Source organism: Ramularia collo-cygni (assembly GCF_900074925.1).
Source record: "Ramularia collo-cygni strain URUG2 genome assembly, contig: RCC_scaffold17, whole genome shotgun sequence".
Lineage (NCBI taxonomy): Eukaryota > Fungi > Ascomycota > Dothideomycetes > Mycosphaerellales > Mycosphaerellaceae > Ramularia > Ramularia collo-cygni.
The window spans coordinates 585,925-600,864 of record NW_019716271.1 but is presented as its reverse complement, the minus strand read 5'-3'; the positions used below and the strand labels follow the sequence as shown (position 1 = coordinate 600,864).

The following is a 14,940-nucleotide window of genomic DNA, read 5'->3' as shown; positions in this document are numbered from 1 at the left end:
CTCTTCGCGGGGCTTCTTGCGAGTCTGCCATCGGAAATGGATGTGTTCAATCGTTCCGCGCAGTACACCAGCAATACTGCCCAATTGGGAAGGAGCATAGTGAAGGAAGCCACACCGCGACGCCTGAGGATCTTCGTACCGCGACACGCATTGGTTCGATTCAGAAGCACATTTCGTCCACTACTCTGCATCTTCATCATGTTCATCCTGCCACTCAACAACTTCGTCAAAATTCCTACGCTTATAAAAAGTACTGAAATCCACAGGCAAACGCGATCCCTGTTCATCAGATCGCTGATTATACTAAGAGCTGAAGCCTCAATTTTCGCCTATGCTCACTGCTGGTGACTGACTTTACCCGCAGCTGCAACTCTGATCGTACGTCGGCATCGGCTATGCCAGCAAGTAGGTACCTTTTCGTCCATGTCACTGCATGTATAGGAGTCGTGTAACTCGTCTCTCATTCATAGGTCGTCCCGAAGATAGTAACGCCAACTTTTATCGCATTCATTGCAAGCCATGCCGTGTCCATCGCAAATTCATCACACCCGGGAACAGTACAAACTACTTGTTCATACCAGCCGCAGCAGCCGTGACTCTACTCACAGTCTCCTCCAGCAAAGCCAGCTCCGCGATGATGCTCTCAGTCTTCTCTGTAGCGAGGTCTCCCCCCTCCACGAGGGCGTCTCCGAATCTCTTCCTCGCATCTCTCAAAGGCTGCAAGAAACTTGCCGCGATATCCGCGTCGTTCCACAAATCCGCAATCGCCAAGCTCTCGCGAATGTGTTCTGCATGAAGGAGCAAGAAGAGAAAGTTCAAGCTGCTCAGATAGAAGGAGATGTTGGTCTGGAAGGTCATCCAGGCATCTTGAATCGGTGCAACGTTGAGCTCGGCTTGCAGAGAAGGGAAGAGGAAAGGCGCGAGACTATCCAGTGCGAGAGGTTTTGCGAAGACTGATTCGCTTGACTCAGTCTCGTGCGAGTGGCTGTGCATGGATACCATTGGATTCGCTTCGATTGTCTCGCCTTTGATCCATCCCACAGCAGCAACTTTCAGATTCTCAAAAGGACAGTGCTCCAGCGTGTCTCTAATGAATGAAAGTCTAGCAGCATCGTCCGGTTGAGATCGGAGTACGGTAGTGGTGAGGTAGTGCGCGTGGCCTCGGAGATTGGAATTCGGGCAGTTGGAAGACAGGAGGGCGATGACTTGGAGGTACTCGTTGAACTGTTCGTCGCTCCTTGGTTCGCCAATTTGGTTTCGCTCTAGACTGACCAAGCCCAAGGCGAGGACGGAGTCGATGAGAGCTTCGGGTTCGGTGCCTAGCTGTCCGGTACCCATGCCAGGAGAGGACAGGCCATGCTTGAGAAGTTCCTGGTGGTGTGGGAATAGCTCAAATGGGGCTCCTGCATAGGATTGTCGGTCGTAAAGAATCGTGGAGGCTTGTCGAGCCGAGTAGAGCAGTAGAGAACCGAGTCTTGATAATGGGATGTCCTCTGCTGATGCAGGTGGCTCATCTTCATATCCTGCAGTCTCCGGCATGTTCTCGTCAACCATGCTAGCAGTCAATAGGTCATTGTCTGCTAGTTTTAGGTCTTGCGAGAGCATTACCAGCTGTCCAATGGCGTCGATCCTCCTGTGCAAACTCTCTTCCTCTGCGAACCGGCTTGCGAACGTCTTGGACGCCGGGATATTGCGTTCGGGATGCACCTTCTCCATGATTCGACTACACCACGCCATACCTGGCACTTCGTCGTGCGAAGAGAGGTTGAGCATGTATTCTTCGAGGACGTGCGCAATAAAGGCTTGGAGAAGCTTCTTCTCCAATGCTTTCTCCTCAGCACTGACTTCTAATCCCGCTGTACCTTCCGGATCGGCAGCAGGGGAGTCGGTTGTCTTGGGTACACTACCAAGCATAGCGCTGCTCTTCCGTGATGGAAGTGCGGGCCTCTGCACGCCAGATACAGCACGCACAGCACGGACGATGGCCTGCACCATCTCTTCTCGATGAGACTGTGAGTTGGAGAAGCTCGCCAAGATGGCCTGAAGACTCGTGCTAAGAAATCTGCTTGGATACTTGGTCTTAATTCGTGGATGTAAGATCTCGAGCATGGAAAGCAGCGCCACAAATTGGCTGACTTCGAGAGGCAATGGCGGCGGAAGCTCTACTGCTTGTGCCGTTCCTACGGATCCCGTGACAGTTGCAGTTTTGAGCGGGTAAGTTGAAGTGTCAGCTTGAGATCGGCCAACGCTGGCGCCCGCCTGAGCATCGTCGTCGTGCGCGTCTTGCTCATCGGCTTCATCCTCCTGGTATTCGATAAGGCGAAGGACTTCAGTCACTTTGAGTATCACTTCCCGCGGGTTTCCAAGGCGCGCAATGTCTTGCAGGCAATGCTCGGATTCCGGAAGATAAGGGACAAGCAAATGGACGAGATCCCAGCCGATGTTGATGGTGAGAGTTTCGTCTTGCAGGATCTTGTGAAGGATTGGCAGGTTTTCCGGCTTGAGATTGTATTCGACAATCGTCAAATAAGTGATGTAGTCCGAGACGGGTGGCAGTGCCTGGATCAACGGGCTTTCGCTGTCTGCCATGTTTGTTGTTTGATAAAGTCCAGATTTGAGGATGAGCTTACTTGTCGGCGGCGGGGTTATGACCGAGTACTTCTCAAGCTATCGGCACTGTTCTGACAACGAGTGCGACGGTCAGTTGTTGATGGGAGTGAACTTGTTCGTGTTGGAGCAAATRGGAAGAGGGATTGATCAAATTCACCAACAGATGACGTTGTAGTGGTTGAACCTTGCAGAAACATTCAAGGATCTGCGTGGAGGTGGGAAAGTCGTGAAATGATAGGTCTGCATACTACACGGTACGGCATGTACAGCACATGGACGACAAGACAACTGAGCGGCAGGACACGCTTTTCTAGGGATACATACAACAATACATATGTACAAAGAGAGGTTTGGATCTGCCGCCGCTGCCACCCGCTTCAACTCCAAGATGCTAGGATTCCGCCTCTAATTTATTTCACAGGTGCGTTGGGGTCGATGGTCTTTGTGGACTTTGTCGTCTCGGTACTGCCATCGCCCTTCTTCGACTTCTCTGCCATGTGGTGAGGTGCGTTGGAGTGCTTCAAACAGTTAGCATAGAAACCGACATGATCCTGATGGAGGTGACCTCAGAGTAATACGTACAGAAGCCTTCGTGCTGTCACCCAAGCTGCTCTTACTCTTGTTGGTTTTAGCGTTTTTCACTGGTCGTGTCAGTCATGCTGAAGATTGAGTCTGCAGAGTCCCAGGATTGCTTACCGGAGTCCTTGGCTTCGTTAGTTTTGGTCTCCTTCTCGGCAGACTTGTCCTCCCTCTCGTCAGACGTGTTCTCCTTCTTGTCGTCTGACTTCTCCTCCTTCTCTTCGGACTTCTCCTCCTTCTCTTCGGATTTCTCCTCCTTCTCCTCAGATTTCTCCTCCTTCTCCTCAGATTTCTCCTCCTTCTTGTCGTCGGACTTCTCCTCCTTTTCTTCCGACTCCTCCTTCTTCTCATCCTCCTTCACTTCCTCCTTGTCATCCGACTTCTCCTCGGCGTCATCGGCAGGAGCGGCATCATCAGCTGGAGCCTCATCCTCCTTCTCCTCATCCTCGTGCTCCTCGCCATGTTCCTTTCCATGGGCATCATGGCTGTCGTGTCCATCGTGGTGACCAGAGGACTGTTCAGGCCAGAGGTACCAGCAAGAAGGAACAGTTACAGCAACTGCACCCAGCGCCCTGTACAAGTTATCAGCCCAGCCCTACCGTCGTAATCCCTACACCCAGTCGTGTAAATCACCGCAAAGCCCTCCTCGCACTCACCAAGGCAAATCTGAGCTAGGCTCAGCATGTCCGTGGCCGCCGCTGCTTGCGAAGCGTCGGGTGACAAGCTGCGTCCGCGCTCGGGGTGCGGCGCGAGTCGCGGTGGATCTGAAAGTGGAATGGAAGCTCCGCAGAGCGTTTGCGCGTATTAGAGGCATAATTCGTAGAGTCAATGGCTGATTGATAGGTGTTGAGGCCAAGGTGTGCTCAGTGTTCGAGGAAAGCGAAGTCTCCAGCCACACACAAGCTTGGTTCCAATGGACAATGGACCCGAGGATCGGCGCTTCGGCGTCATGTCAGCTTCATTTTTGATGCTCTCTCTGTATTCAACTTCACGTCGCTGTCACCGGATGGCTTCATTATGCATGTGATGCGAATGTTCTCAAGATGAGCGTACAGATTGATATCGTCACAGCACTCATATAAGAGATGATCACAGTGATGTGCTCGTTCCTGGGATCTAACGTTTGGGCATCTTGAAATTTTGTACATTCAAAACTACCGAAAGCTTCAATCGAAGCCTTGAGTTTGAACCTATCAACACAGGTGTATTACACTATGATACAGCCAGATTGTTCGTCCAGCGCTGAAAGTACAAGGAAAGTCGTGACAACGACACCCGATGCCCCGACGCCGAGCTAATCTCCCATTTGTTTACGCCCTTTCGTTACGCCTCTCCTTCAATCACACACGTTAAGTCCAAGTCGGTCGGCAGTCCCGAGTCATTGGCAAATACGACKGATCTCCTTGACCTGGCGGTTGAGAGCCGCAATGGCTCTCAGAGTAGCAGTGTCGCCGGGGTTGGTCTCCGAGATCTGCATGTAAACACCCTGCATGCGCTGGGCGAGAACATCCATGATCTTGGGCGCAACATCCATGATGTCTCCATCACGGACGTCGATGTGAGCGATGATGCGACCGAGCCACTCCAGACGCTGCTCCACGTACGTGTCGAAGCTGGAAGTGACGGCAGCAGAGACGGTGAGAGCCACTAGCGGAGAGACTCCATCGAGATAGCTGGGGTTGATCCGAACGAACAGCTTGTCGAAGAGTTCAGCCTGACGGTCCGAAGAAATCCACTGTGTCAAAGTTAGCGTTGTCCATTGAATCTTAGCGAGAGCAACATACCTGAATCGTGGCTTCCTCGAACTGGCCGGACATGAGCTTGGCGGTCATGTCCTCGATATCAGCGTCTTCTGGCTCAGCTTCATCGGGAGCGTTGCCAGTCGAGGCTGGTGGTGAAGCGGTTGGCTTGGCCTCACGTTGCATCTTGAGGATCTGCTCCTGGAAGGCAGACTGGCTAGCAGCCATATTCTGCATGGTCAAGGAGAGGCTGCGAACGATGCTGGACAGCTCCTCGATCTTGACGCTGTCTTGCTGACGCTGTGTCTCAGCCTGACGCTGCTGCTGCGCGATTCTCCCCTCAAGGTCTGAGATCATCTTCTGGCTGGCCTGACTGGCCATGCCGGGCAACTGTTGCTGCAACAAGTGGGAGACTTGTTGCTGGACTTTGGCTGCAACCTGGGTGCCTGTGATGTCGGCAATGGTGCGGTGAACTTCCTTGTCTTTGAGGGCTTGTTGCAGTGCGCCGGAGAGCGTCGTCTTCAGCGCGGTGGCAACGCTAGCGTTGAGCTGCTGTGGAAGTGACTCGCCAATCTTGCGATCAATCACCTTGCTGGTGATTTCAGACAGGGCTGGAATGACGTCGCTCTGGATGCGCGTAGTGATGATCTTGGCCAAGCTGGCGTCGACATTCTCGGTCAAGGTAGAGGACACCAGACGAAGGAGAGCATCTTGCTTGGCACCGGCTTTGGCCTCGTTGATACGCTTGTCAGCGTCGATGCGCTGGTAGAGTGAGTCAAACTGCTTGCCCAGCAAAGCGCTGAAGGCATCAGAAGCCTCAACAGGCGCCGTCGGAACCGCACTTGAGGAGGCAACGACCTGTTCAGCAACCCCATCTTTCTTGGSAGAGAGCTCGCGCTGCGCAGGCAGAGAGTATGACTCTGGCGTCATATATGGGTTCTTGGGAATCTGCGGCAGGGCCTTCGTAGGCTCGGGCGAACTCAAGCGAGGAGTGCCATTGGTTGCCTTCGCAGGCGATGCAGACTCCTTCTTGACGTCCTTGGCATCGCTCTTCGCCTTTGTTGGCTCTGGCTTCTTGTTGATAGTGACAAGTTTTGGAACTGGCTTTGACGTACTGTCTGCATTGCTGGACTGCTCGCTGGAAGCCTTATGCACCGTAACAAGCTCGGAGACGGCGATGACGCCCTCTTTTTCGGCATCCCTGGGGTTGACCATCTTGCCTTGTACGTCCCATCCCAGATCCTCGCGCTTGATGCTGATGCCGACGACGCCCTTGGAGTGCATGATGTATAGTTCGAACATGGACTCATCTGCAGTGTTGCGCTCGGCGCCGTTATCGACGGGCTGGCGCAACATGTCCAGGCTTCTGAGCTGACCAACSTTGGCGAAGGAGAACTCCCTAAGTCCGCTCATGATGGCCGTGCTCTCAGGCCGAGGAAGGCTTGGGTCACTACGGGCGAGCATGCTGATGTACCTAGCCTGGTCCATGGTCGGGATGTTGTACTTGGGCGCACTGAGATGAATGAAGTAGATGCTGTTTCGCGTCGGGTGTCCGACTGCAACGATACCAGTCTTGGGATGGTAAGTGATGCTGCAGATACCATCACTGTCCTTCTCGTGTGGAAGGCGAATCTCTTGCACCGCCTTCCCGAGACCAAGGTCCCAGAGCTGGAGGATGTGGTTCTGCTTGAAGCCGATCAGCACGTAGCGAAGAGCGCATCCCTTGGCGACGGCACGATCCTTATCGAGGAACATGATTGAAGAAACGCTTGGCTTCTCCTCTGGCTTGCTACCGGAAGTAACGGCGTTCATAGTCCACAGAGGATCCTTCATTTCGACGGGCTCGTGCTTGACCTCAGCGATGGCAATGGCACGGCTGGTTAGATCGCGGATATCCCAGAACTTGAAGCGCCCGTTCTTATCGAGGCTGACAATCACTGAATCATCCTCGGAAAAGGCAAAGTCCTTGCCAGCCTTGCCGGTGTTGATTCTCAGCGTATGGTCCTTGAAGAATTGTTCACTGTCAACGACCCGAGTAGTCTGGTTGCAGTAGTCCGGCGACTTCACAGTCTCTGGAGAGATGATGTATATCTGCTTGCCGCGGGCAATGGCGAAGAATTCGGGGTGACGGCAGCTCATCTTTGCGCGCGTCTTGACTGGGGATCCCGAGGTATTCTCCTCCGCAGTCTGCACCGCGGGCATGGTGAAGCCCTGGGCCTCCACATCGTCATCGGCGAACAAGTCACCGCGAGACTTTGCGAGAGAGGCCCAGAAGATGGAGCCGTTCACACCTGTGCCCAATAGAGTCTCGACATCGTTGCCGGACTGGTCGGAGTTGCAGAGCTGGACGCTGAACACGCGCTCGCCGCTGGAGCGGTAGATTTGCTTGTGATCACCGCTGTCCTGACGGATGACTCGCAGTCCACCATTGTCCTTCTTCGTGGCCACCTGAGCATACATGATATGCGTCTTACTCGCGGTGGCCAGGCATCGGTCAATCTGGTCGAACTCCTTCTTCAGCTGGGCAATCACCATGAAGTTGTCTTGACGTATCGGACGCGCAGCCTTTGGCTTGATCTGGATAGAGACAAAAGGCTTCATAGGGAAGTTGAAAACCTCAACCACAGAATCCTCTGGCTTCTTGACATCTTCGGCGCTCTCCCAGCTTGACTCCACGTCGGCATTGTCTGTGTTCTCCTTCTTGACGGGAGGAGAATCGTTTGCGGCATCCGCAGGAATAGCCTTGACTTTGTCGTGAGACGCACCAGCAGCTGCCAGCGCCTCCTCGACCTGCTTATCCACCTGTTCACCAACTCCTTCGAGCACTTGTGAAACACTCTGGCTCTTGCTGTCGGCCGCTGTGACCGATGCAGTATCACCCGATCCAAGCTTCCGACTCTTCGGTGCAGGTGCCGCATTCTCGCCGTGCTGGGATGGTGTCGTGTCGCGGTTGTGCTTGAGAATCTCGATCTTTTTAGGCTCGTTGCGGGTTGCTGGGTTGGGAGAGCGATCACGGTTCAGCGGCGAGGATGAGTGAAGCGTGTCAAACGGATTGACGTAGCTGAACTTGGATGCTTTGGATGGCTGGGGCGCCTCGAATTGAGTGCTGCCGTTGACTGGGCTACCGAACTGACGAACTGGCGTTGGCTCGGGCTCGGTGCGGGACGGCGTGTTGTGGGTTGAAGCATCGCCATCAGAGCTGAGGCCAGTAGATGGCTTGCTAGAAGTCTGCGTCTGTGTCTGTGTCTGTGTCTGCGGCTGTGGCTGTGGTGCGGGCTTCTTGAAGAGGTTGAGCAAGATGTCCTGAGACTTGCTCTGCGTGCTCTCTTGCTTCTCAGCTCCGGGCGCAGCCATTGATGATTGGCCTGATGGCTTGCGCTGAATGTTGAGCATCAAGTCGTGGGCTGAGAGAGGCCGGGACTGGCTGGCCTCACTGCCGTGCAGAGACTGAATCGTGGGAATCTGCRATGAGGAGTGGCGATTCGCGGACACGTTTTGCAAATTTGCCAATGGGCTTGACTGAGACTGCTGTTGGCCCGGCGTGCCGCTTGATCGTAGCAAGTTGAGGAGCGACTTGGTGCGGTCGCTGTCAGCAGTGGGTGCGCCGGTGACAGGCTGCGGTGAAGCCATGGTGGATGATGGTGGCAGCGGAGAGATCAGCGGCGATGCAGACGGAGGTGGCTGATTGGCCCAGAGTGAGCTCAATGGTGCAGTCTGCTGCGAAGACGAGCGCAACTCCGGTGAAGCTTGGTTGGTCTGGCCCTGCGTAGGGTGGTTCTTGAGGCGCTGGAGAAGCTCGTCCATGTCGATGACTGGGTTGCGCAAACGCGCGGGGAACGCAGGAAGCGGCGCTCAKACAGGGTTCGTGAGACTATCCAACACTGCTGGATGCAATGATTAGCCAAGTGAGGTTGAACGCGGTCCGAGTCCGGATGGTGAGCTGCAGTTCGATGTTGGTGTTTGTGGATGTGTTTGATGCTCCATAGGTAAGGTACCTAGTCGCGCTGCTTGCCAGTGATGACGTTGTTCTGGATTTTGGAAACGGAAATTGATGATTCGTGAAGTGAGCAATGGATGCGAGCTGTAGAGGCAGACGAAATTGAGGCAGTTCAGTTTTACAAACAGATATTCATGCTCTTCACAAGCGTAAGGCAGATGTTCTTGACGTGCCAAGTCGTCGCGTGAGAGCATTGATTTTGAACGGCGCGCATCGTTGATGCCTTTTGATATCTTTACAGCTGAGCTCTCGTACTGAATACGTCACCTGGCTGCCCATCCACCAGAAGGCCGTCCAGCCTTTCATATCCATTATCAATCATGTTTCTTCGCCATACCACAACGCCATAGCCGGATGGGTGCTTTCCATGCAGCTTCCTCATCTACGCCTGCGTTTCTTTCATATGCCCGTAATCAACCCTCCGAAGCCACCACGCCTCTCGTATTCTATACTGGAAGGTTGAATTTCTTGCCCTGCATGACCCTGGTGAAAGTTAGAACCTCGACAGCTCGAATGTAACTTGACGATCCACAACTCACTTGGTGTAATAGATGTAGAAAAAGTCCGTGTACAGCACTGTCTGCACGATTCCGGCGAGAACGGGGATAGGGTCCCAGTAACCGCCCTCCGCAAAGTAACGCCATATCCAGTTGGGAATGTACAACGCTCTGTATATTCCAAGTGCGAAGAGGTAATGGGTTGTGATCGTCTCTGCTTCACCTGTCCGTTGCAGCATGAATAGCTGTGGCAGAATCGCAACGCTCTCAAGCCAGATCGAAAACGCCCAGAGCATCTGTTTAATCCCCGTCAGCCATTGTGTCCTTCAGGCACCATTTCCAACTCTTCAGACATACCTCAGCAAGAGTGTACTTGTATGGGAATAGCACCGCTAGGACCGCAGCTCCTGCCATAAGATATTGAACTTTAAACGTGTCCTGATTGGGGTCGTGCGTAGGCTTGTAGTCGTTGAGCATGAGGTAGACGGTGTATACTTGTGCGCCAATGAACATGATCTTGAAGCTTGTGTTCCAAAGACTCTTAGTCGGATCGGTCCATAGCAGATCTTACACCGCTGTCAGCCTGCTGCCYTGGTCTCACGCAATGATCCAGCGCAAACTCACCAATGTACCTCGTAACGTAAACTACAAGGTATGCAAGTTGTGATTTGAAGGATATGCCTGAAGCACTCTGTTATGTTTCAGCGGTCGCACTTCTTTTCCATGTCTTCGCCCATTCTCTTGATAGTCGCGTACGCTTGAGGATTTCATCTTAGCYAGCAGGATAAACAGTGAGACCAAATGCGATAGGTCGGCTGGGTGCGGTTAGCTCGCGTCGATACGGTCCTCWATGGTTGCTGAGGTGTACCTAGCATCCGAAAGATATTCATGCTGGGCAGCTTGCGTCACGGGGAATCGATTTGGAGATTTTGGGTATGAAGCCTGTCTCGGGAGGCAGTGGGTAGAATCTTTCAAAGTGGACTCTCCTGGCGACGCGGTGCGGAGCTCGTGAAACGTGGACAGACCAAAATCTTGGAGACGTGATGAGCTGCGAACCTTGTGCGGGACCTACCGCAGCATCCCTGTGGTCCTGCAGATCTCTCAAAATCCTGACCGCACCTCAGCTTGTCTTCTCAACGTCGATGTTCATTTTACCATCCATCCAACCACGCAATTTGGAGTCTTGCCAAGAGCGCTTGTCGATCGTGCCTGTCCATGAGCCAAAAAGCTGCAAATACTGTAGCATCATCGAGCACTGCGATGGAATTACAAAGGCTTAGATCAACCGATCTCCTGTAGGATGGTGCTTCTCATTCCTCTAGGATCTTCCTGCTCGGCAGGATATGGACCTTTACCACGAGAGAGATGAAAGAGATGCGCATCATACATGGTGTCGCTTGACTAATATGTGCGTCCTTGACATCAGGCACACAAATTCGGCATCAAGGCGGTCAGGAAGCCCCCCTTGTGAATAAGATGCTCTCCAGTATGTCGATATCTCATCGCCGTTCAGGATCCCCCAAAAGCACCAGAGTGGTGGGCAGCTTCCGTGGTGGGGAGTCGAACGGATGCATATCTGGAATGGGGCGCCACTGGACCGAGGTGAGGTCCTTCTAATTCGGTTATACGAACTTCACTCAAACGCGAGAAGAGTAAGCGCCGCTCTTGAATAAGATGCTCGGTAGAAGTATGGCGTCTTATAGGCGTCTAGGATTATCCCAAATACTAGAGTAAGCAGCTCCTACGGCTAAGAGTCGAATAGAGAGCATTCTAAACGGGGAGCTACTAGGCTAAGGTAAGGTTCTTCTATATACGGTATATAAGCCTTACTCTAATAAGAACGGTAGCTTTAGATTCCCCTATATATATATTATACTATACTCCTATCTTTATTATTTAAGTCTACGCTTTTAGTATATAACTTAAGTACTATTATTGCCTTAAACTTCTTATTATATATACTCCCTTACCCGTATACGGGTATAGCTCGATATCCCCGATCCTAAATTAGTCTACGCGTATACTATTTAAGGTTACTAAAGGAATTAGACTAGTCTAAACTCTATATCGCCTATTATAATACTACCTATTTACGAGCTCGCGGTATAAAGTTTTAAGAAGCCTTATACCCGTAAGTAATAGGAAGCCCGCCGAGCGGATATACGTATATACGGGTTATAGACTATATACGAACCTAGAAGTATTAAGAATATAGTCCGTATACCGTCCGGAGTATAATCCGATACGTCCGTATCTAATACTATATTACTACTACGCTAAGCTAAGGTAGAGAACGTATAACGATAGGCGGTAGGGCTCCGCCCCTACCTCTATTACGTACCTCTTACGGATCCCTTACGGTATTCTACCTAAAAGTCCTAGGATATACCCTACGGACCCCTTACGGTTACTATATAGTCCCCTTACGGACCTCTAGGGAACTCGGGGTAAAAGGTATTTTCTCCCTAACCGAACCGGAGGGAGAGCGACTACTCCCTAAAGGGGAGGATAAGAAGGAGAGGAGAGAGAGGGAGAAAGGATAAGAATTACTATTCGATTAATATTAGAGTATCCTTTATATCTACTTAGCATTCCTTATACTATATAATTACCCTAACTATCCGAGCCTACCCTAACTCTATATACTTATATTATAATAGTAATTCTTCCTCCCTACCTATTAGGGTACGGTCCGGAGAATACTACCTAAGTATAATACGAGGCGTTAGGCTACCGCCGATTCGGAGACGCTAGATACTACGACGAATATATAGAATATAACGCCGTAGGAGCCTCGTATTATTAAGATCGAAGATATACTAGAAGAGGAGAATAATAATAATATCGATAAGGATAAAGAGATAGAAGATACCTCTAATAATAACCCTATAGTTACGTTAGATAGACCCGGAGAGGATATGTTTCTCGACGACCTACGCGATACTAATATAATATAACGCGACCGTAAGAACTTAATTAAATAGATTAAGGAGGCTAAATACATCTAAGAGTAAGCTCTTAAGAAGCGCCTCCTTCTTCTCCGAGGAGAAAACTCTTCTATCTACTTCTCTAATAAGGACCTCGTAGCGTAACGGAATACTATACGTATCTAGAATAGTATATAAAGCACCTTACCTATTAGAGGATTAACTTTAGAGCTAGATATAGGGATAGATACTATACTAACTCCTACCGGCGATAATACCGTAGGGACTCCGTAAGAGTAACCTTATACTATATCGGGAGCGCTACTAAACGAATATAGTAAGCGCCGACGTAGCTCCGAAGACCTAGTTAATTTTAGCTAAACCTTAAAGCGTACTATAAAGGTACTAGAGGACTACTACGGGAAGTCTCTTAAGGAGTTCCGCGAGTTTAAGATCTCTTATAAAGTCGCCTTTCTCTAAGGAAGGTTCCCGACTAGAGTATCGAAAGTTACTTAGGCTATATAATACCTAGCTACGGACTATAAGCTAAGGGAACGCTAGTATAACTAGTAGTTTAAGGCAGACTAGCTTAAATAGGCTAGCGTTACCTAGGATTTCTTCCTTAACTTCCTTTAGGATATATTAAACGATCCGCTTATACGTTTACTCGAAGTATATAAGTAATACGTAAAGAGTTCGTAGCGTAATAGTTAATTAGTAAGATAATTCCTAACGTATATAAAAACTCTAGAGGTATAGATAGAACTATATACGTAGAAGTAGCTACTATACTACTACTTTACGAAGCTTAGACTAAAATTGCGTATAGCGGTTATAGACTATAACATTATTCTATAAAGTAAAGAGGAACTTATTACCCTCTATAGCCGATTAGAAAAGAACCTTACTAGCCGTAGCGGATCCTATACGGATCTAGGCGCGCTAGAAAGGTTCTCTACCTTAAGGGATAATAGACCTAAAGGCGGTAGAAGTAAGAGTAAGCTACGCGTAAGACCTTCTATAGGTAATAGTAGTAATCGTCCGCTAAGGGCTAAACGACCCGTAAGGGCTCCGGAGGGAAACTCTACTAGCGGTAGAGACCTATCTATAGTTACCTACTATAACTACGATAAGAAAGGCTATTATATAAACACCTATACCCTTCTAAAGAAGGATAGAAACCCTAATAAGAACCCCGTAGGTTTAGGGAAAGCCTAGGCTTCGTCGCTAAATCTTTAATAGCGATAAAGTCTAAGTAACTATACGAAGGTCCGCTTACGGTAGAATCCGAGGAGACTATCCGGAGGTACGGATACCTAAAGAAAGAAAAATAATCCTTTAGAGTTACGTATATATTAGACACGGGAGCTATAGTTACGATAATTAACTAAAAACTCGCCGTCTAGTAAGAACTACTAAGGAAGGAGGCATAACTCCCTTACTTAAAATAGTTAAAGAACTAAAGTATATACTATTATAGTATATACGAGGTTAAGCTTAACCTTACGAATAATAATAGTATATAGAGAACATATAACATCCTAATATACGGCGTCGACTTAAGCGACACCGATATCCTCTTAAGTAGATATACCCTTAAAACCCTTAGTATCGACATCTAGAATAGGCTAGGGACTTAGAGGTATAGTGCTCTTATAAGCACTATAGAACGCATCTCTCTAAAGCGTTTAAAGCGCGAGTCTAGGACAGATAAGTTAAAGATATACTTTATTAGGTAGCTTCGTATTATAAGTGCCGCACCTACTCCGTAGGGTGTCCGAGTTTACGTCGTTACCTCTTAAGGAAGTTTCGAGATAATAGTTAATAGGATACCTAAAGCTCTAGAGTTATATAAAGATGTATTTAATAGGGACTCTATAAAGATCTTACTATCCTTCCGATCTACCGACTATACTATCGAGTTAATCGGGGATAAGGAACCCCTATATAGACTACTATATAACCTCTCTATAAGAGAGCTAGAGGTACTACGTAAATATATTAGAGAGGAACTCGCTAATAGCCGTATCTAATATAGCGTAAGCCCCGTAGGGGCACCGCTACTATTTATGCCTAAAAAAGACGGAGGTCTACGCTTATACGTCGACTATCGCGCTCTAAATGTAGTTACCGTAAAGGACCGTAGAGCACTTCTTTTAATTAACGAGACTCTCGATCGCTTAATAGGAGCCTACTACTTTGCGACTATAGACCTTAAGGATACGTACTACTATATCCGTATCCGCGAGGGCGATAAATAGAAGACGGCGTTCCGTACTAGGTATAGGTACTTCGAATATAAAGYTATGCCCTTCGGCTTAACTAATACGCCGGCTACGTTCTAAGCGTATATAAACCGAGCATTAGTAGGACTATTAGATAATATCTACGTAGTATACCTCGACGATATCCTCGTCTATACTTATAGCGAGGATATTAAGGAATATTAGGCTACGGTCCGCTTAGTATTAGACCGGCTTCGATAAGTAGAACTCTTCTATAGTCTAAAAAAGTGTTCCTTCGTATAATCCGAAGTCTACTTCCTAGGATTTATCGCTAGTAGAGACGGTATTCAGAYTAACCTAGTAAAG

The 14,940-nt window shown here is 49.6% G+C and overlaps 4 protein-coding genes; all 4 read right to left on the bottom strand.

Moving 5' to 3' along the window:
• Positions 1–564: 564 nt before the first annotated feature.
• Positions 565–2,589, bottom strand: RCC_09393 (uncharacterized protein; the record flags this gene model as incomplete). The annotated part of the gene is made up of 1 exon (XM_023774635.1): positions 565–2,589. One exon carries the CDS (start codon positions 2,587–2,589, stop codon positions 565–567), a length of 2,025 nt encoding a protein of 674 aa, XP_023630403.1.
• Positions 2,590–3,020: 431 nt separating this feature from the next.
• Positions 3,021–4,003, bottom strand: RCC_09392 (uncharacterized protein; the record flags this gene model as incomplete). XM_023774634.1 has 4 exons in its annotated part: positions 3,021–3,128; positions 3,193–3,251; positions 3,307–3,761; positions 3,846–4,003. 4 exons carry the CDS (start codon positions 4,001–4,003, stop codon positions 3,021–3,023), a joined length of 780 nt encoding a protein of 259 aa, XP_023630402.1.
• A 564-nt stretch (positions 4,004–4,567) lies between these two features.
• Positions 4,568–8,732, bottom strand: RCC_09391 (uncharacterized protein; the record flags this gene model as incomplete). XM_023774633.1 has 2 exons in its annotated part: positions 4,568–4,924; positions 4,974–8,732. The coding sequence occupies 2 exons, from the start codon at positions 8,730–8,732 to the stop codon at positions 4,568–4,570; spliced, it is 4,116 nt and encodes a 1,371-aa protein (XP_023630401.1).
• Positions 8,733–9,371: 639 nt separating this feature from the next.
• On the bottom strand, positions 9,372–10,312 carry RCC_09390 (probable ERD2-ER lumen protein-retaining receptor; the record flags this gene model as incomplete). XM_023774632.1 has 6 exons in its annotated part: positions 9,372–9,408; positions 9,465–9,718; positions 9,780–9,988; positions 10,047–10,113; positions 10,179–10,237; positions 10,291–10,312. 6 exons carry the CDS (start codon positions 10,310–10,312, stop codon positions 9,372–9,374), a joined length of 648 nt encoding a protein of 215 aa, XP_023630400.1.
• Between the last annotated feature and the right edge of the window lie 4,628 nt (positions 10,313–14,940).